The sequence below is a fragment of the Artemia sp. Qi Xiang Cuo genome, chromosome 10, assembly GCF_049724085.1.
Source record: "Artemia sp. Qi Xiang Cuo chromosome 10, ASM4972408v1, whole genome shotgun sequence".
Taxonomy (NCBI): Eukaryota; Metazoa; Arthropoda; class Branchiopoda; order Anostraca; family Artemiidae; genus Artemia; species Artemia sp. Qi Xiang Cuo.
In genome coordinates, this window is record NC_142803.1 from 36,349,382 (window position 1) to 36,372,072 (window position 22,691).

The 22,691-nt window shown below is 34.1% G+C and overlaps 1 protein-coding gene across 5 annotated transcripts in view; it reads left to right on the forward strand.

Moving 5' to 3' along the window:
* The window catches only part of LOC148947711 (calcium/calmodulin-dependent protein kinase kinase 2-like), a 404,349-nt gene that overhangs the window by 143,961 nt on the left and 237,697 nt on the right, over positions 1 to 22,691 (forward strand). For all 5 annotated transcript variants that reach the window (XR_016142386.1, XM_089096216.1, XM_089096214.1 and 2 more), the window contains exons 3-4: positions 14,881 to 14,934; positions 20,249 to 20,300. Coding sequence is in view for 4 of the 5 variants with exons in the window: in XM_089096216.1 (XP_088952342.1) it covers positions 14,881 to 14,934; positions 20,249 to 20,300 (106 nt within the window). In the remaining variant the exon portion in view is untranslated. The remainder of the gene's footprint in view (positions 1 to 14,880; positions 14,935 to 20,248; positions 20,301 to 22,691) is intronic.

A 22,691-nucleotide genomic window follows, 5' to 3' on the forward strand; every position in this document is an offset into this window, starting at 1 on the left:
GTTTCTTGGACAGTTATGTGTGTTGGTCAATTTATTTGATGTTTTTCATGGATGTCAACATCAATTTATGTCTGTTTTATGTTTTTTGTCAGTGAGAATGAAAAAACAGGAATTTTCTCACTTTGATGGATGTTTTCTAAATGGTTATGAGTGTCGGTCAATTTATTTGTTGTTTTTCTTGGATGACAACATCAATTTATGTCTGTTTTATGGTTTTTGTCAATTGATTACATAATATCTCCAAACAGATAACGCTACCCACTAATTTCCTATCTTATGCTCTATAAACAAGGGCTTTCTCACTCCAGGAGCTATACTCAAGCTTTAGTATTTTGGGGTTTAGGAGGAAAAAATGGTACCTAGGTTAGTTTAGGTTATGTATTTATTATATGCTATGCTTTATCCCCACCCTCCTAATGTGCCAATATACAGACAAAATTTTTTTCTAAACTATTATATTTTTATCCTATTTTGTTTTATTTAACTAGCATTAACCAAACTTAACTTCTTGCATGTTCCCCAGATATTAGAACAGTACCTTTTTTTCCTGCATTGCTTTAGTATAAGTGTGACATCCTTTTCACTAATAAATACCCATAATTTTTTGAAGGCCTATAGGATATATGTTCTGAAAATTCAATCGGTTATTATTATCGTTGCTGGTTTGTCTGTGAGTCCAGGCAATTTGATGTTCATATGTTAGTCCTAAAACTCAGCTGCCCTTGCCTGAGACTATAGGCAGGCAGACCTTATGTCACTTGTTCACCTGCAAATCCAGGCAACTTGTTGGGTCAACCAATTTTGAATGAATTTTGTGGTAGTGTAACTGTCTGAGCTTATAAACTGGGTTGCCTGTCTAAGACTTTAGACAGGTAGACCCTATGCCACTTGTTTGCACACAAGGACAGGTAACTTTTCAGTCAATCAATTTTCAATTAATTCTGTTTTAGTGTAACTGTCTTGGCTTATAGATTGGGTTTTCTGACTGGACTGCAAGTCCAGGTGACTTAGTGGTCATGTTAATCTTAAAACTTGGTCAAAATGCCTTAGATTCTAGGCAGACAGGCCTACTTGGAAAGTCTACTTGAATTACAATAGAGATGACTATGATTTTTGAGCTGACTCACAACAGACAATGTCTATGGAACTTGCTGATGAAGAAGCATCCTAAGCCTAATTTTCCTGGCCACATACATTCTCCGGTAGGTTGACTAAGTTTTAGGATTGATATGTGACCACCAAGTTGCCTGAACTGCAATTGGAACTATGAAAGGCCATCTGTATGACTTAGTTGTTTTCTCTATGTATCACTGGGGTAATGTAATTTCTTTTGTATAACATTTTAGTGGATCATATATTCAATAAGAAAACCAAAAGCATTCTGTATAACTTTATTCATGTTTCTCTATAATAATTTGATGTTTAAAAAGTCATAAAGAAGACTATATCATTTTCCATGTTTAAAGGAAACACAATATCGCCGATTGTTTTGATTTTATAGTGCTTTGTATATAAGAGTAAATGAAAATATTTGCTGCTGAGTATAAAGAACCAATGACTTTAATAGCCTAGGCCTAGTCATACAGTGCCCACCTGAGTAATTTGTATTTCTAATATAAAAAAAAACATAAAAGGTATATGCTACTATTATATAGTAACTATGAAGTAGATTTATTTCAAAATATTCAAAAAAATCACACAGCATACTAGGTGTCTTACCTTAGCCTACATAAGGTAGGCTATCAGTGGAAGTCATTAGGTCTGCAAAACAACCAATAGGGTAGCCTATATATTGATACTTTCTTTTAGAATCATTAATGTTTACCTTTACACTGCTTCATGGTTAAAAGATCCTGGAATGCCAAAAATCCTAGTAACATCAAGACTATGCCTAGTCTAGCCAAGCTCTTTTCAAGAAGCATTCCTTAAAAGTATTTTTCAAAGAAAAGAGCTCTGCTGAACTAGGTTCCAATTTCTGTTTTACCATAACATACAAGAAAACAACACTTTCTAAGGCTATATGATGATTTATTTATTTTTTGCTCATTTTCTGCTGTTTAACAGCACACGTTCTTTATTTTTGAAATTGGCACGAACTTTCGTATTGGAATACATTATGTAAACAGGCGATCTTTCTCCCTAAAAAATGAATTATCGGTTTTTCACACTAATTTAAGACGTATATGGCTGTGTAAGTTTACACTTGACCAATTTAAAGAATTAGTTTTCATTTTAGGTGTCCTTGGTACTTTAAGAGTTTAGAATTTTAGCTTAGAGTCTTAGCTTAGAGTTTTTGTTAGAGTTCTAGTTTATTTTAGTTTTAGTTAAGAGTTTAGAGTTTTTAGCTTTGAGTCCTAGCATAGAGTTTTTGTTGAATTTCTAGTTCAGTTTAATTTTAGTTAAGAGTTTAGATTTTCATCTTAGAGTCTTAGCTTAGAGTTTTTTTTAGAGTTTTAGTTTAGTTTTATTTAAGATTTTAGTGTTTTTATCTTAGAGTCTTAGTTTAGATTTTTTGTTGAAGTTCTAGTTTAGTTTAGATATAGTTTGGAGTTTTAACTTAGAGACTTAGATTAGAGTTTTAGTTTAGTTTTAGTTAAGAGTTTAGAGTTTTTAGCTTAGAGTCTTAGCTTAGATTTTTTGTTAGAGTTCTAGTTTAGTTTAGTTTTAGTTAAGAGTTTGGTGTTTTAGCTTAGAGTCGTATCTTAGAGTTTTAGTTACAGTTCTAGTTTAGTTTTAGTTAAGATTTTAGAGTTTTAGCTTAGAATCATAGCTTAGAGTTGTTGTTAGAGTTCTAGTTTAGTTTAGTTTTAGTTAAGAGTTTAGAGTTTTTAGCTTAGAGTCTTAGCTTAGTGTTTTTGTTGAAGTTCTTGTTTAGTTTAGTTTTAATTAAGATTTTAGAGTTTTAGCTTAGAGTCATAGCTTAGAGTTTTTGTTAAAGTTGAAGTTTAGTTTAGTTTTAGTTAAGAGTTTGGAGTTTTACCTTAGAGACTTAACTTAGAGTTTTAGTTTAGTTTAGTTTTAGTTAAGAGTTTAGAGTTTTTTAGCTTAGAGTCTTAGCTTAGAGTTTTTATTAGTGTTCTAGTTTAGTTTCGTTTTATGTAAGAGTTTAGAGTTTTTAGCTTAGAGTCTTAGCTTAGAGTTTTTGTTAGAGTTCTAGTTTAGTTTAGTTATAGTTAAGAGTTTAGAGTTTTTAGCTTAGAGTCTTAGCTTAGAGTTTTTGTTGAAGCTCTAGTTTAGTTTAGTTTTAGTAAATATTTTATAGTTTTAGCTTAGAGTCTTATCTTAGAGTTTTTGTTAGAGTTTTAGTTTAGTTTTATTTAAGAGCTAAGAGTCTCTAGGTTTTATCTTATAGTATTAGTTTAGATTTTCTGTTAGAGTTCTATTTTAGTTTACTTCTAGTTAAGAGTTTAGAGTTTTATCTTAGAGTCTTAGCTTAGAGTTTTTGTTAGAGTTCTAGTTTAGTTTAGTCATAGTTAAGAGTTTGGTGTTTTAACTTAGAGACTTAGCTTAGAGTTTTAGTTTAGTTCAGTTTTAGTTAAGAGTTTAGAGTTTTAGCTTAGAGTCTTATCTTAGAGTTTTTGATATAGTTCTAGTTTAGTTTAGTTTTAGTTAATAGTTTATAGTTTTAGATTAGATTCTTAGCATAGAGTTTTTGTTAGAGTTCTAGTTTAGTTTAGTTTTAGTTAAGAGTTTAGAGTTTTAGCTTAGAGTCTTAGCTTAGAGTTTCTGTTAGAGTTCTAGTTTAGTTTAGTTATAGTTAAGAGTTTGGAGTTTTACTTTAGAGACTTAGCTTAGAGTTTTAGTTTAGTTTAGTTTTACTTAAGAGTTTAGAGTTTTAGCTTAGAGTCTCAGCTTAGAGTTTTTGTTAGAGTTTTAGTTTAGTTTTAGTTAAGAGTTTAGTGTTTTTAGCTTAGAGTCTTAGTTTAGAGTTTTTGTTGAAGTTCTAGTTTAGTTTAGTTTTAGTTTAGAGTTTTAGCTTAGACTTAGAGTTTTAATTAGAGTTATAGTTTATTTTTAGATAATAGTTTAGATTTCTTATCTTAGAGTCTTAGTTTAGATTTATCTAGATTTCTATTTTTGTTTACTTTTAGTTAATAGTTTAGAGTTTTACATTATAGTCTTAGCTTAGAGTTTTAGTTAGAGTTAAATTTTAGTTTAGTTACAGTTAAGAATTTAGAGTTTTAGCTTAGAGTCATAGCTTAAAGTTTTACTTAAAGTTATAGTTTGGTTAAGTTTTAGTTAAGAGTTTCGAGTTTTAGCTGAGTCTTAGCTTAGATTTTTTGTTAGAGTTCTAGTTTAGTTTAGTTTTAGTTAAGAGTTTAGTTTAGTTTCAGTTAAGAGTTTAGAGTTTTATCTTAGAGTCTTAGCTTAGAGTTTTTGTTGAAAATCTAGTTTAGTTTAGTTTAGTTAACAGTTTAGCGTTCTACCTTAGAGTCATAGCTTAGAGTTTTTTGTTATAGTTCTAGTTTAGTTTAGTTTTAGTTAAGAGTTTAGAGTTTTTAGCTCAGAGTCTTATCTTAGAGTTTTTGTGAAGTTGAAGTTTTGTTTAGTCTTAGTTAAGAATTTAGAGTTTTTAGCTTAGAGTCTTAGCTTAGAGTTTTACTTAGAGTTCTAGTTTAGTTTAGTTTTACTTAAGAGTTTAGAGTTTTATCTTAGAGTCTTAGCTTAGAGTTTTTGTTTAAAATCTAGTTTAGTTTAGTTAAGAGTTTAGAGTTCTAGCTTATAGTCTTAGCTTATAGTTTTTGTTTGAGTTATAGTTTAGTTTAGATTTAGTTAAGATTTTAGAGTTTTAGCTTAGCGTCATAGCTTAGAGTTTTTGTTAGAGTGCTAGTTTAGTTTAGTTTTAGTTAAGAGTTTGGTGTTTTACCTTTGAGTCTTTGCTTAAAGTTTTTGTTAGAGTTCTAGTTTAGTTTCGTTTTAGTTAAGAGTTTAGTGTTTTAGCATAGAGTCTTAGCTTAGAGTTTTTGTTAGGGTTCTAGTTTTACTTAAGAGTTTAGAGTTTTAGCTTGGAGTCTCAGCTTAGAGTTTTTGTTAGACTTCTAGTTTAGTTTAGTTTTAGTTAAGAGTTTAGAGTTTTACCTTAGAATCTTAGCTTAGAGTTTTTGTTAGAGTTCTAGTTTAGTTTAATTTTAGTTAAGAGTTTGATGTTTTACCTTTGAGTTTCAGTTAGAGTTCTAGTCTAGTTTACTTTTAGTTAAGAGTTTGGTATTTTACCTTAGAGTCGTAGCTCAGACTTTTATATAGACTTCTAGTTTAGTTTTAGTTAAGAGATTAGAATTTAATCTTAGAGTCTTAGCTTAGAGTTTTTGTTAGAGTTCTAGTTTAGTATAGTTTTAGTTAAGAGTTTAGAGTTTTTAGCTTAGAGTTTTTTTTGTTGAAGTTCTAGTTTAGTTTAGTTAATAGTTTATAGTTTTAGCTTAGAGTCTCAGCTTAGAGTTTTTATTAGAGTTGAAGTTTAGTTTAGTAATAGTTAAGATTTTAGAATTTTACCTTAGAGTCTTAGCTTAGAGTTTTTGTTAGAGTTCTAGTTTAGTTTAGATATAGTTAAGCGTTTTGAGTTTTACCTTCAAGACTGAGCTTAGAGTTTTAGTTTAGTAAATTTTTATTTAAGAGTTTATAGTTTTTTTAGCTTAGAGTCTTAGCTTAGAGTTTTTGTTAGAGTTCTAGTTTAGTTTAGTTTTAGTATAGAGTTTGGTGTTTTAACTTAGAGTAATAGCTTAGAGTTTTAGTTTGAGTTCTAGTTTAGTTTTAGTTAATATTTTAGAATTTTAGCTTAGAGTATTAGCATAGAGTTTTTTGTTATAGTTTTAGTTTAGTTTAGTTTTAATTAATAGTTTAGAGTTTTTAGATTATACTCTTAGCTTAGAGTTTTTGTGAAGTTGAAGTTTAGTTTAGTCATAGTTATGAATTTAGAGTTTTTAGCATAGAGTCTTAGCTTAGAGTTTTACTTAGAGTTCTAGTTTAGTTTAGTTTTAGTTTAGAGTTTAGAGTTTTATCTTAGAGTCTTAACTTAGAGTTTTTGTTGAAAATCTAGTATAGTTTAGTGAAGAGTTTAGAGGTCTACCTTAGAGTCTTAGCTTAGAGTTTTACTTAGAGTTGAAGTTTAGTTTAGTTATAGTTAAGGGTTTAGAGTTTTAGTTTGGAATCTTAGCTTAGAGTTTTAGTTAGAGTTCTAGCATAGTTTAGTTTTAGATAAGAGTTTAGAGTTTTACCTTAAAGTCTTAGATTAGAGTTGAAGTTTCGTTTGTTTGAGTTATAGTTAAGAGTTTATAGTTTTAGCTTAGAGTCTTAGCTTAGAATTTTAGTTAGAGTTATTGTTTAGTTTAGTTTTAGTTAAGAGTTATAGCTTAGAGGTTTAGCCTAGAATCTTAGCTTAGAGATTTAGTTAGAGTGTTAGGTTAGACTAGATTAAGTTAGGTTAGATTAGGTTAGGTTAAGTCAGGTTAGGTAAGTTAGGTTAGCTAAGTTAGGGTAAGTTAGGTTAGCTAGTAAACATCTCTCCATGTTTAAGTTAGGTTAGTTTAGGCTAGATTAAGTTATGTTAGGTTAGGTTAAGTTAGGTTAGGTAAGCCTACGTACGCGCGCGTACGTAGGTTAGGTTAAGTTAGGTTAGGTTGGGTTAGCCTACGTACGCGCGCGTACGTAGGCTAACCTAACCTAACCTAGAGTCTAAGACCTTAGAGTCTTAGCTTAGAGTTTTACTTAGAGTTGAAGTTTAGTTTAGTTACAGTTAAGGGTTTAGAGTTTTAGTTTTGAATCTTAGCTTAGAGTTTTAGTTAGAGTTCTGGAAGAGTTTAGCTTTAGTTAAGAGTTTTTAGCTCTACCTTAATGTCTTAGCTTAGAGTTGAAGTTTCGTTTAGTTGAGTTATAGTTACGAGTTTATAGTTTTAGCTTAGAGTCTTAGCTTAGAGTTTTAGTTAGAGTTATTGTTTAGTTTAGTTTTAGTTAAGAGTTATAGCTTAGAGGTTTAGCCTAGAATCTTAGCTTAGAGATTTAGTTAGAGTGTTAGGTTAGACTAGATTAAGTTAGGTTAGGTTAAGTCAGGTTAGGTAAGTTAGGTTAGCTAAGTTAGGTTAGGTTAGGTTAGCTAGTAAACATCTCTTCATGTTTAAGTTAGGTTAGGTTAGGCTAGATTAAGTTATGTTAGGTTAGGTTAGGTTAGCCAACGTACGCGCGCGTACGTAGGCTAACCTAACCTAACTTAACATAACTTAATCTAGCCTAACCTAACCTAACTTAAACATGGAGAGATGTTTACTAGCTAACCTAACCCTACACCTAACTCTAGCTAACCTAACTCTACTAGCTAATCTCCTAAGCTAAGATTCTAGGCTAAACCTCTAAGCTATAACTCTTAACTAAAACTAAACTAAACAATAACTCTAACTAAAACTCTATGCTAAGACTCTAAGCTAAAACTATAAACTCTTAACTATAACACTAAACGAAAAACTCTGAGCTAAGACTCTAAGCTAAAATTCTAAACTCTTAACTAAAACTAAACTAATCTAGAACTCTAACTAAAACTCTAAGCTAAGATTCCAAGCTAAAACTCTAAACCCTTAACTATAACTAAACTTAACTTCACCTCTAAGTAAAACTCTAAGCTAAAACTCTAAGGTCTTAGACTCTAGGTTAGGTTAGGTTAGCCTACGTACGCGCGCGTACGTAGGCTAACCTAACCTAACCTAACTTAACCTAACCTACGTACGCGCAAGTACGTAGGCTAACCTAACCTAACCTAACTTAACCTAACATAACTTAATCTAGCCTAACCTAACTTAAATATGGAGAGATGTTTACTAACTAACCTAACCTAACCTAACTTAGCAAACCTAACTTACCTAACCTGACTTAACCTAACCTAATCTAACCTAACTTAATCTAGTTTAACCTAACACTCTAACTAAATCTCTAAGCTAAGATTCTAGGCTAAACCTCTAAGCTATAACTCTTAACTAAAACTAAACTAAACAATAACTCTAACTAAAATTCTAAGCTAAGACTCTAAGCTAAAACTATAAACTCTTAACTATAACTCAACTAAACGAAACTACAACTCTAATCTAAGACTTTAAGGTAAAACTCTAAACTCTTAACTAAAACTAAACTAAGCTAGAACTCTAACTAAACCTCTAAGCTAAGATTCCAAGCTAAAACTCTAAACCCTTAACTATAACTAAACTAAACTTCAACTCTAAGTAAAACTCTAAGCTAAGGCTCTAAGGTAGAACTCTAAACTCTTAACTAAACTAAACTAGATTTTCAACAAAAACTCTAAGCTAAGACTCTAAGATAAAACTCTAAACTCTTAACTAAAACTAAACTAAACTAGAACTCTAAGTAAAACTCTAAGCTAAAACTCTATGCTAAAAACTCTAAATTCATAACTATGACTAAACTAAACTTCAACTTCACAAAAACTCTAAGCTAAGAATCTAAGCTAAAAACTCGAAACTCTTAACTAAAACTAAACTAAACTAGAACTATAACAAAAAACTCTAAGCTAAGACTCTAAGCTAAAATTCTAAGCTCTTAACTAAAACTATACTAGAACTCCAACTAAAACTCTAAGCTATGACTCTAAGGTAAAACACCAAACTCTTAACTAAAACTATACTAAACTAGAACTCTAACAAAAACTCTAAGCTTAGACTCTAAGATAAAAAAAACTCTAAACTCTTAAATAAATCTAAACTAAAATAAAACTCAAAGCTCAGTATTGAAGGTAAAACTCCAAACGCTTAACTATATCTAAACTAAACTAGAACTCTAACAAAAACTCTAAGCTAAGACTCTAAGGTAAAACTCTAAACTCTTAACTATTTCTAAACTAAACTTCAACTCTAACAAAAACTCTAAGCTGAGACTCTAAGCTAAAACTCTAAGCTATTAACTAAACTAAACTAGAACTTCAACAAAAAAACTCTAAGCTAAGACTCTAAGCTAAAAACTCTAAACTCTTAACTAAAACTATAATAAACTAGAACTCTAACAAAAACTCTAAGCTAAGACTCTAAGCTAAAACTTTAATCTCTTAACTAAAACTAAACTAGAACTCTAACTAAAACTCTAAGCTAAGACTCTAAGGTAAAACACCAAACTCATAACTAAAAGTAAACTAAACTAGAACTCTAACTGAAACTCAAAGGTAAAACATCAAACTCTTAAATAAAATTAAACTAAACTAGAACTCTAACAAAACTCTAAGCTAAGACTCTAAGGTAAAACTCTAAACTCTTAACTAAAACTAAACTAAACTAGAAGTCTAACAAAAACTCTAAGCTGAGACTCTAAGCTTTGTAACCAGAACAATTGTTGATATTGTTGTTCTGTTTAATGCAAGATGACTGTTTTAAATCATTTTTTGAGTGACAAAAAGTTTAAGAGAATCGGATTTCTGTAGAGGAGTAGGATATTTTTTTTTCTGTTATCCTATCATTTCTTTCTTGTATTTTTTTTTGGCTTATACCAATGTAAATATTGGGGATTTTAAAGGGTATTTAGCCTAAACAAGTTCGCTTCTGGGGGTTGATGTATTTGATTGTTGGGTGTAAATTAATTAAAAAAAACTTTTTCCACAAAATAAGTTTTTCAAAAAAAGTAAAGAACTCCACTAAACCAAAAATGAACAAAAATAGAATAAAATAATATACCAAGCATACAACTACGACAAATCCCTATCAATAATAGCTGAAACCCAAAACAAACAGAAATTAAAATAAATAACAGAGTCAAACTCGAAACGAGCAGAAATTAATATGAGTATGGTTCTATACCCAAAGCTTTCTAAAAGCCAGAACAAAATTTGTACTTTTCTGAAAAAATTCTTTTAAATGTTTTCACTTTTATAACTTTAAGAAATCAAAAATTAATTAAAAATTTAAGGAATAAATATCAGCATATGTATATTATATTGACATAGGACCATTGTCCTAAGGGCTATGGGGGGGAGGGTTTTCATCCTCAAAGACATAATTTTCATACCTGACAATGAACATTTTTTTTTCAGTAAATTCATTTGAATTTTTTTCAGTAAAGTACAAATTATATTCTGGCTTTTAGAAAGCATGGGGTTTAGAACCCTACTCATATTAATTTCTGCTTCTTATTTGGTTCTATTTTTGTTTATTTTTGGTTTACTGGAGATCTTTACTTTTTTTTGAAAAACTCGAAATGTTGAAAAAGTTTTTTTTAATTAATTTCTGTTCATTTTACATAGGAAAATTCTTTTTCAGAGAAACCGACTAAGACTATTCCATAGTTAAACAACCATTCCTCCCTTAAAAACCTTAAAAACCCCCCTGGGTATAGCTTACAATCCTTGCCCCTAATCTCTTGGGTTTGTTTCAACCCCAAAAGCCTTGTTATATGATATTTAGACTATTGTGAATAGAATGGCTATCTCAAAATTTCTGTTAGATGCATTTAAGACAATACGACGTGTGTAGGGGATTTAAGACAATACGACGTTCATACCTTTCAACTACGTTGAACAAAATGGTCATATCAAAATGTGGATCGGAAATGTTTGGGGAAATTACGGGCATGGGGCGGGAGATATTCTCCTTCCGATTACTTTCGACTCTTAAAAAGGACAATATCCCTCTCAGTTTCTAATCCAACTACCCATTTTTCAAGTTTGTACGACAACGCTATCTATAAAAACATTATATGCCCCCAGGGCATAACTTACAACATTAGCTCTGATACATTAGCACTTCGACTATTAGCCATAATAGTCGACAAAAGGACACAAGTCATTCCAATTTCCAATCGAATGAGCCCTTTTCGAAGTTTCTATGACAACTCCTTCGATACGAAGTGCCCTGGTCTAAGAAAAAACCGAAAAAACCTCCCCCCTGTAGAAAATAACGCTTTCCAAATTTGAGATTTTTTTTTTTAAGTTCTGTTGGGGGAAGGAATTTTGGTACTTGTGTATTATTTGCCACTCACTCAAGTTTACGCTCTGTAAAATTCGAAAATACATTGGTTTTTTCGTTAGTTTCTTCGTTACTTTATAAATAAATTTAGGCTATAGATTTGCACATTAAGGGGGGGGGGGGTAATTTATAGCAGGTCTGCATGCAAAATGTGTTTGGTACAATTATTCTGCATATTAGATAGATAGATAGATAAATGTATTTTGAAGCCAAATATACGGCCATGAACACAGTAAAATAACACAAATGAAAGGTATAAATAACATAAACTTTGAACGGCGATCATCATAAAATGCTTAAATGAAACAACTACATTAACCTAATAATAGTACTTAATACTTGGAAAAATGGTCATTGAAAAAAAAACACTTGGAAAAGAACATTTAAATGAAACATTACATTTACTTTATGCTGTGATTTTTTTTTTCTTTTTAGTTAACAAAATTTCCAGATACCTCGCTATTCTTCTGTAATTTCTTATTGGCCATATACCTATAAAGATTTTTTTTCTGACTTCAAAATGTCCAAACACTTTACCCCCTCCCCCTTCCTTAGGTGCAAATATATAGCCCAAATTATATATTTCCCATATATTTTGTCACTTGTCTTTGTCTTGTCTCGCGCTAGCAGGGTTGCCACTCAACAGGTTTTTTTGGTGTCACTTTGGATGGAAAAATAGTGTCAATTTTGTATAAAAAGTGTCATTTTCCAAAAGTTTGCCGCTCGCGACGCTTCGCATCGCTTGCGCTCATATAAACAAGCATTTAAAATTGAAAATATTGGCCAAACCGCTTGGGATCACCCCCACGTCGTTTCAATTATCTAACATGAAATGTCGTATCTAATGCCAGTTATCAACTATAAAAAAGAATATTTTATTTTAATTATTCGGTGCTGATTTCCGGCTTTGCGCAGCACTTCCACTCTTGTCAACTTTCCAACAATACGTAAATGGTGCTTACTGTATAAAATGGGAACTCGTCCCACAGAGTACTTTCTTCATTTTTTTTCTGAGCAGTCTTTGTTCATTGCGCAAAAAAGGAACGGAAAAAGAAAAGAGGAAAAACCTTCAGTTTTTTTTCTTTTGAGAGAATGGGAAAAAAGGGACAGCAATATTTGTCTGCATTGAGTTTTATATCCCGTTTTTCCATAAAATGGACTATCTGAATCATTGCAGTGCATTTAGGTGCTTGAAACTTTTCTTTTCTCCGAAAATGCTGAAGAGAAAGCCACGAACATAGATCAGAGCTATTGATGACTCTACGATACACACAACTAATAGTGGTTCAGACACTAACTCTTTCAAATAATTTATTTGGCAAAAACTAGTGGAAAAACAATAAGACAGCTATATCATCTAATCTGTTTATCACAACCTGAATAGAATAAGCTTCACGAGAACACTCGCCACTCCCCGTAAATTTTTCTTTACGATGTCTCCAGGGACTAGGGCACAGGAACAGTCAACTAGCATTTTAATTATCAATATGAAAGCACCTTTATAATAAAAAACGAGCATTTAGAGTATCAGCGTAAAAGCACATTTAGAATCAAAAATTAGTGGGAATGAAATAACTAAAATGAGGAAGTGCGTCCAAATTCAATTTATGTAATGATGTAACATAAATTTAAGTAAGAAAAAAAAGTGAAATTTGGTTGTGATTTTGCTAATGATTGCATAGGATTGAAGATAATGGAAGTTTTGGTATTAATTTTTTTTTAGTATGATGTTCATGTATGACTATTCATTTTTCCATTGCCAATAGTTCAAATAAAAAATATGAACAGAAATGTAGGAGCGCATTTTTGCATCACTGGCCCAGTCACTGAAGAGGTCACTAGGACCACTAGATATTCTTCTGGGACACCAGTGAGCTCAGTGGATGTTTTGCGTTGCTGAGTTGTTGTGTGATGTCACCAGTAAAATTTTCAGTGACTCGGCCTCAAGAGCTCTAGTGACGGAAATCGATGAAAAGACGTGTAAATTTAAGCAGTCGTTTGCCTAGTGACTGATTTACATAGTAACATCTATTAACACAGTGGTGCAAAAATACACTCTTAGCTTTTCTTGCTCTTTTCTCTTTGAATTGTAGTCAACCCTCAACTAATAAAACATAAAAATTGAATTTGGACCCACTCAAGAATTGCAAAGTGCTTGACTGACTATGAGCCTATAAATTTTTGCAACAACATAAAATAGTTGAACTAACAAACTGAAAACAATTGAAGGCTTCTCCACCACATTGCAGTTAAATGTCTGTCTCTGTCCTCTTCATTGCCAAGTATTTCGTACCGAAGATCACTGGGTGATCTTCGCATATCAGTGATAAGAATAAGAATATAAAAATTTCTCACACACAGATAGAGACAAACACGTTTACGTTTTTCACCGCACAGAAATATTCTTGCATCCAATAATTGCCGCGCGCGGAGTTAAGATAAGAATCTTAACTGAAAGAAAAAGGATATCGATGCATATTTACATTGACAGTTTTTCTTCCGGGTTTTTGTCTGAAAAAATTCTTATTTTGTAAAATAGTGCTACTTAGCAAAAAAGTGCCACTTTTGCTAAAAAGTGTCCTAATAGTGCCATTAATATAGCCATTTAAAAAAAGTGTCACCGGTGGCAACCCTGCGCGCTAAGCTGAAAAAAAACTAATGAAGAGACCGGTTAGTTCTCGAGTTTTACACAGCGTAAACTTGAGTGAGTGGCGCATAATACACAAGAACGAAAATTCCTTCCCCAAGCGGAAATAATAAATAAAACTTAGATAAGATTCTCAAATTTGGAAAGCCTTATTTTTTACGGGGGGGGGGTATTTTCCGGGGGGTGGTAATAGCAGGGGGGGGTAAACTTTTAGAACCCCGTTAAATAGTGACGGAGTCTTAAGAAGAGGTGATGTTTTGAAATATTTTCAACCATAGTAGGGTTGTAGAAATTGATATAAGTAGACAGCTAGGGTATTTTTGATAATTTAGAATTGAAAATGGATTTATTTGTTAAGGAGGAGTTAGATATGACATTAAACAGGTTAAAAAAACAAGAAGGCTCATAGCAATGAAAGTGTGGTAAATACGTTTTTGATATATTCCGGTTACGAAATTAAAGATAGTCTAGTAAAAATTGTGAGAATGATTTTCAATAAAAGGGAAGTCCTAAAGATCTAGCCTTAGAGCTAGTACTTGAGCTATTCTTTTGTGGTTAAGGTGGGAAATGAGGCTAGTAGACGGGACAAGGTAGAATCGAGAGTCCAGCAGGGTTTTGTAAGGCTGAATTTACTGAACTGACGTATGTGCGCTAATGTATCGGGGGAGATGTTTATGTAAATGTTCGGGAGTAAAATGTGTGCCCTCTACTGAGCATATTTTCTGAGAATTTTGCAACGTTTACTTTATATATGCCTTGTACGATAATTCAAAGACTGTTTTTCTAAAAAAGAAAGGAATTTAACACGTATTCCTTTAGTCAGTATTTTGTACATCGAAGAAATGGTCGATCAAGTTTAATGTAGCTGCTTAAGTTTCTTTGGAAATGGGAATAAAGTACTCGTTCTTTAGTTGCTTAAATAGCAATAAGTAAGATACAATATCTCCAATTCCCGAAACTGACCAATATTGTTTAGTTGCTCAAGTCTAGAGCCGCTCCTAAGAGGGAGGGAGCAACCGGGGCAATTGCCCCGGGCGATGTGGGTTGAGGGGTGCTGTGGCTGATAAATTTCCCTCTGATCCAATTTTTCAACTTTTTGGCTTGTATGCCTAAATTTGAGTTGGGAGGGGGCACTGTAATTCCGCCCTTGGCACCACCAACCCTAGAAACGGCCCTGCTCAAGTCTTAGTATCCTAAACTAATCTTTGTCTCCTTCCAATCTCGTCCAGGCCGCCGAAGACCGCTGAAAGCATAAGAAATTTCCGTCTTTACATCTTTTATATTTTCTAGGGTTCGTATGGCATTGTCAAATTGGCTTACGACGAAACTGACGATACAAATTATGTAAGTTCCTTTTTTATTGTTATTGTAAGTTAGCTGATTTCATATATAATTGAATAATTATGGGTAAATGTTTGCTCATGGTGAGTTCGTGGTTGGCAGCTAACCACTACTAAAAAAAGAAGAGAAATAAGAGCTGCTCTAAATAATGCTTGCGGTTAATAGATCTTTTTAAAACATGTCTCTCAAGATGTATTGCAATGCTCATTTATCCAAATTCTTTCCAGCTATGCAAGACTACATTTTGTGTAAACTCCAATAATTAAAAAGAGTGCTTTTGTAAATTTTGTATGGCACGACAGTGGTTTTCAACCACAATCAGTATATGTATCATGATCTTTGAATGGACAACGACCGTTTTATTGAATACTTCTACCAATTATCCCGCAATACAGAAAAAGAGAGACTTGATGTCCCAGATTAGGCTGGGATGAGACCATAAACATGACTTAAACCTTTGGGTATGTCTTGGTAGTTCAGCAAAGAAGAAAATTTGAATAGAGCGGAATGTCATGACTGAGATGTTCACAATATGCCGGCCTAAAGCAATTTGACGCGTCTTTCGAGTTTGTAGGTGCAGTGTTAATAGTAATCTTTCCATTCTATCAAGGTTAAAAAAGAAACTTTAATCAGTGTGTTGGCAAAATTAAACTTCAAATCATTTCTGTATAATATGTAGATGCTTTATTGCTGTTCTTAAGCCGAAGCTCTTCTAGATAGATTGGCTTTAATTGAAACATAATTGTACGCTAAAAACTTAAACTTGCCAGTTGTAAGAAACCGGTTGACTTGAAAGTTACCATTCCCTTAGTGGTTATCCTATGGTCTCTTAACATGTGGTGACCATGAGTGATGCATCAGAGAATTTCTCAAGCCAAGGGGTAGAGTTGGGACGAATTTTGTGTAATTTTTAAACCAAAAATTTTCCTAGGGATCCTTTGGATCAATGTTTGAGTTATTTTCTGTCTATGTGGATGCAATAATAGTTTTTGTGCCTAAATCATATGTTATTGTTCATGACTGGCTTGAGAGAACCTAGATCTTAACAGTTTAACATTAATCCAAGCAGATTAAAACAGCCGAAGCATCGAACAGCGTGCCGGTCAAGTTCAATAAAAAAAACAGGTTAGTTGGTACCATGTTTTGCAACTTCAAAGCTTCTGCGAACGATGATTGTGATTATTGCCAATGGTGATGTCGAACTTACTCTATGACGAAATAATGTTCGAGTTTGAAGGTAACGGTTTCGGTTTGAGGGGAAATTAACGTTAGAACTGTAACATGAAACGCAATGACCTTAGCATTAGACATAACGCGAGGTCTTGGGTTTTCAATTTAAACGGTCCAGGCACGGATTCAGCCTTTTGGTCAAGGGGGAGGGGAGAATCCTTCTCCAGAAGGTTCGAAGTCTGTGTTTGGCCATGAAACCAAAGAAAGGCATTTACTAACACGTGAAATTGCTACTTTAACTTTCATATATTGGAATATAAATACAATAATACAGAGCAAGTTACAGGATTTGGATATGAAACATCTGTCAGTTAAATGAAGTGAAGCATCCTTGGACCCTGTTTACAAAACTAGTGATGACTTTGTCAGTCTCGACATGAATTTCATGTTGAACACTTAAAAGAGCTAAGCTAAGCATGATGAACATTTAAAAGAGCTAAGCTTTCCCATTCGTGTCCATAGCCACGTTTTAAGTCTTTGCATGTTTGAAAAAACCCGTTTGGCAGACGTAACACTCATTGGGAGCGAGATGAGGATTTAAAACAGCCTGTTAACACAAGGAAATACATCCCCATCACATTCCTTGACAGCTTCTTCAAGCAAAAAAGGAAGCAAAGGTCCTTCCCTCTTGAATCGAAGCCACATTTTCGTCCGCACCAGTGTCTCTGTTAATAAAAGGGCTGATCTTGTAGCTAGTAAAGATAGCCGAACTAGCTGACCGTATTTATTAGAAATACTCGTAACCGCGATCTTCAACGATTTGTACGTGAGGTTCTCAACATTTTGAGGTAGAAAAAATGTTAGCCGAAAAGATGTCATTGTGTCCCGTGAGAGTCGACTTTTCAAATCATTGGTGACGGAAACGAGAAGGGGTATGAAAGCAGCACGCCAATGACACCCTTTGGGAGAAGACTACGGTGGATTATGGCTGTGTATCTGTCTTTGGATAATCTTTGGAAATTCAAACATTTTGCTGATTTAATATGCAAACTCAATTTTTTTTCTAGTATCACGCTAAGCTCCATGTCGCACTTTTCACTTTGTTTTTTTTTTCTGAAATAGCCTTCTCAGAGGCAGTGTAGTAGCAAAATCGTGCAGTAGCCATTGCAGCTCTGGCACAACTCCCAAAAGCTTTGTATTTTGTATTTATAGTAAGCAGTCTCTCCCTTTGATGCAGTAACATATTCATTAAACGCACTGATAAAACTGAGAGCCTCGATGATTCCAGGAAGCTCAGACACAAACTGCATCAACGGCTCATGCTGTTTGATCCACCTGGTCTTGTACATCCCAGCAAGCTAAGCTTTCGACACGTTAGTTAGGACATACTTTCTTTTAGCCGAAGCACTGAAGAACGAAGCAACTTCTTTAATGATCCCTGTTGCTCTTCTGATCCTAGAAACATTTGAGATTTTTGAAACAGAGAGAAATTCAAAGAGAGAGCTTCTTTTTTCATCTCAGCTACTGCTCCACTGTTAGGATATGTCATCGCTGCACACCCGTTAGTGCCAATTCCTACACAGTAGAGTGGACTCAGACCCACTTCCTTTTACAGACGTATAACTAACTTGTCAACCACTTTTCCATTAACAGTTTGTTCTTGGTCCAGATTAGAATTTTCCAATATCGACCTCTACAAATCCAATAAAATCCTCACGTCTTTGGTTCTCATAGGTATGGCAAAGAGATAAGCTAAGCCGTGAATTATGAGACTATATGGGAACTATAGGTAAAACAATGCTATAGTGCTTGGCTTTCTTCACTTGCTTTAAAATTACTGCACGAGTCTTTTTTCCACATCACTAAATTAGTTGATTATGGGATGTTTTACTTACATGGGTAACATTAGTGCCCGCGGTCTTCAAATACTCATTTAGCCCATCGTCCCCGCTGTTCACACGATTACCCAAAATTTCTCTAAAGTTCCCCTCGTGTCACAGGGGAGTGCTGTCAGCACAAACAACGCCATTATCCCGGTGACCTCCCATTGAATCTGCCGTCCAAAAAACACAATTTACCCTACTGTATGATCTATCCGAACTCTTTTGCATTCCCTTGCTTCAAACCCTGTTCATTTACTCGGTTCTGCACAGATTCGCCGTGCGTGTTATAGGCCTTAATAAAAGACTTCCCAGCTTCAACAACATTGCAATGGTATTTTGGAAGTTTTTTGAGTTTGGAAGTCTTTTAAGTTTTATTTGGAAGCCTTTCTTCATTAGCTTTGCCAACTTTTTTAAAGGCTGGACTGCAAATATATTAGCGTCAACCGAGGTGAGATTGATAATCAGGGATGACATTGACACAGCCATGGAAACACGTTTCTTTTGACTTTTGACGACAGGCGGTGTGAGGAAAAAATCTGAGAAAATTTTAGATCGTTCTTTAGATTGTCTTTGTCAGTGAGTGTAGAAATGGCGTCCATCGTGTAAAGAGTGTCTGTTTGTGAACTGGTTGTGTAAAGTAAGTACTTTTCGTTACGTTTCGGGGTACTGAAAATTTGTCTGACCACGAAAGAACAGGTGACTTTTTTTTTGTTTGTTTTGGGGGATTAGTAGGCTTGTAAATATGATCAGAAAGCCGCCCAGTAAGTATTTAGGGATTTATCTTAAAACGGAAAGAGATGGGTGAGTTGTCAAAGTCACCACTTGGAGAAAGGTTATTTCGGGGGTGACTTTGACAGTTATCAAATTGAAAAAAATTGAAGGTCCCAACAGAATATAAGAAGCGCTATCCAAACGAGTCCACAGTTTCCAAAGAGCACTTTAAGACCCTAATTGTTCGACTCTGGGATGAGATGGGGGAAACATCTGCAGAGACTATAAAAAACGGATTCAAGGCTTGTTCAGTATTTCCCATAAACAAAGATACTGTCATTGCAAAAATACCAAGGGAAGACTCAACAACAAGCGACGCTGGTGAAACTCTCGGACGAGCAGTTACAGAGATGCTTGTGCGTATGTGCTATGAGAAAGATGATATCGCTCCACAGCGTCGCCGTCGAAGATTGGAAATTACACCAAGAAAAAGTATCTCCTCTGAAGACGTTCTTTGCCACAGCCAAGAGGAGCGAAAAAAGAAAGTTAAGGAGACAACTAGGGCCAGAGACAATGGCGGCTCTGACTCGGATTATACTGCTCCTGACGAAAGTCAAAGTGCCAGAAGTAAGAAGTCGAAGACTTTAAAGAGAAAATCACGTTTTTCCTCTTTTTGTATTCCTATTGCCCGACGGGTTCAGTTGTATTAATTTAAATTGTTTTGGTTCTGTATATTTGAGAAGCGAAGTTATTTTGAATTGACTATTTATTGAAAATGGACTGTGAATAGCCTCTCTGATAAATCGAATATGGAAATAAGAAAAAATATTAGAGGCCGAAAAACAGTCATTCTATAGGTGTTTCTTATAAACCCAAAGACAAAAATGAATTAACTAATAGCACCAGGCAACACATTTTGTGTTCTAATTAAACTTCTCACGGCAACCACCGAATCATCAGTTGAATCAACTTCCTTTTAACATTGAAAGAAAAAAAAACTGTTAGAGCAAATAAATCTTTCCCCGTGGAAAAAAGGCTACTTCTTAACTTTTAAATGAAAAAAATATTGCGAAGAAGTCGACTCTCTCGTGATTCTGATGAGGAACTAAACTAGATAGAGAAAGTAATACTATTCAGTGTAACTGGAATATAATAGACATCCACAGAAAAAAGGGGGATAAACATATCGCTAGTTACTAAGTCAGCGATATTTCGTTGCCAATCATGAGATTAAAAAACGAAGAATTCATTTTCGCACGATAAGTAAAAAGTGAATTCTTTGTGATAGGAAGAGCCCCTCTCCCAACAATCTACGATTCCATGTTCTGTGTGATAAGGCTAGAAGAGGCATAAATATCGTGTATGGAAGATATTACACTCCTTACCGAGTTATGCTATGGCGTTGACTAAGATGTTGCATCCTGTTCTTGTGTTTTTTTGATCGGACTCGGCAATATTTGCTGATAATTCTTAACAGTATCTTTTTAATTGATCTGATTCAACTTGTGAACTACCAACCTACAGGCATATAATCGTATTAAATCTTCTTTTAGGCTATGAAGATTTTATCGAAGAAAAAGCTGATGAAAAAGGCCGGGGTTTACGGTAAGTGTTCACTTTGGCGTTTACTGTATAATAGGCTGATGTTCATAACTCTCGGCTGTAAAAATAATCGTGTAAAATTATACGACCGGTACTTGTAGTATTTCTCATACAGGCTGGTCAGTAGGTTTCCAATCCTCACAAGAGAGTATATGCCACGTTTTTCCTCTTTTTTTTTATACCTATCGCCCGACTTGTTCTGTTGTAGTAGTTTAAAATGTTTTGCTTTTTTACATTTGAGAAGCGAAGTTATATAGAATTAACTCTTTATTAAAAGTGGACTGTGAATAGCTGCTCTATTAAATCGGATGGAAATGATGAATTACATCGCAAGAGAAAAGTGAATTTCTGGATTCTAATGATGCTTCAAATTTTTGCCTTACGAAGTTGCACGTAGCATTTATAACTGTTATCATAGGTAGCGCAATAGTACTGCCTAAGTAAAGAGAGATGGGGGCACAATATATTATTTTTTTTTTTACCAAGGCACTTCGTATAGAAGGAGTTGCCGTAGGAACTTCGAAAGGGATTCATTCGTCTGGAATTTCAAAGTTCTGTGGTCGTATAAACTTCAGAGGGGGCTCATTCGATTGAAAATCAGTAGTTATTGTGTGACTTTTTAGGGTCAAAAATGATCGGAGGGAACTAGCCCCCCTAAACCCCCACCTTCTCTTTCCCCAAATGCATCCGAGAGAAATTTTGAGATACATAGTTTGTTTAAAAATAGTGTAAAGATCATATAACAAGGCCTTCGGGGTTGAGGCAAACCCCCCAGAGCCCGGGGGCAAGTGTTGTAAGCTATACCCGGGGGGCATATAAGGTGTTTATGAAAGGTCTGGTCGTATAAACTTTTGAAGAGACTCATTTGATTGAAAATTGAAATTTCGAGGTTCCTTTTAAGAGTCAAAAATAACGGAGGGCAAATATCCCCCTCCCTCTTTTCTCCCAACGTATCTGATCGATATTACTAGGTAGCCATTTTGTTAAAAATAGTCCAAAGAACATATAACAATGCCTCCAGGGTTGACCTAACCCTCAAGAGCCAAGGGACAAGGGTTGTAAGTTATGCCCCGGGGGCATTTAATGTTGTTATGGATTGGGTGGTCGTATAAACGTCGGATGGGGCTCATTTGGTTAGAGATTAGAATTTCTAGTGCCCTTTTTAAGATTCAAAAGGGATTGGAGGGCAACCAGCCCCTTCTCCTCCCGACGTCCATCATTTCACAGAAGACATCCAATCGAAAGTTTTAGACAGCTATTTTGTTCAGTATTGTGGAAAAGTTCAGGTAATTATGCCTTTGGGGATATCAACAGCCCTCAGGGCGAGGGCTGTAAGTTGGACAATTTGTTCATTGTTCACATATAGTATATGTTATTGAGAAAGACGGGCATGTTTGGCCTTTACTTTCCAAAAATACGAAGGGTATTCAGGCGAGCTTTTCAGAGATTGTTGAGGGGAGTGTGGAACAAAATCAAAACACATATACGGCTTGTCAAAAGGGCATAACTCAAGAATGACTGAGTAGATTAATTTGGAAGTTTCAGGACTATTAACTATTTTATTTACGAAACTCATACAATAAACATCAAACACAACAACCGACCAGGGAAGGCACAATGCACCTGATAACAGACGGCTAGAACCCTTTGACTCTTAACCAATTACTCAATCAATTAAAAAAAATGCTCACTCTTATCATATCTTTCAAAAAAAAGGAATACACTATATTTCCTCATTTAAAAAATACTTCTTCGATCTTTTTTTAAACAAACAAGTGTGTTTTGCCTCCTAAAACTAGTTGGTAAACCATTCCAAATATCGGGATCTAAATAAGGGATCGTGAAGCCGGCACATGCGGTGTCTTGATACTCGACAAAGAAATTATCTGCATTCCTCGTTTCGTATGCGTGAAGGGCACCATTAACACGGAGGAACTGACTAAAAACTGAAGGGCATACATTATTCCAGCATTGATAGGCAAAAGTTGCAGCTTGGTAATCTCGATTTTTTCAACATTAAGCACTCTCAATTGCTTAAAATAAGACAAATCATCATTGGCATATTTCACATAATTACCCAACAAACAAAAAGCTTTATTCTGTAAAATTTGTATTCCTCTGAAATTCGCATAAAATTTACTTGACCAAATGACACAACCATAATAAATGTACTGGCTCACTTTTGCGTGGTGTAAGGTTAAAAGGACCGATAACGGTAAAACATTTTTCAGTCTACATATCACTCCTAAAACTTTTGCACCTTTTGCTGAGACTAGATCTCTGTGCGGGTTCCAAGATAAATTACAATCAAGGAAGAAACCAAGATAATATACGGCTTGCACTTGCGAAGAAGCTTTACCGTTAAAAAACGCTTTCTTGTCGTCAACATCTGAT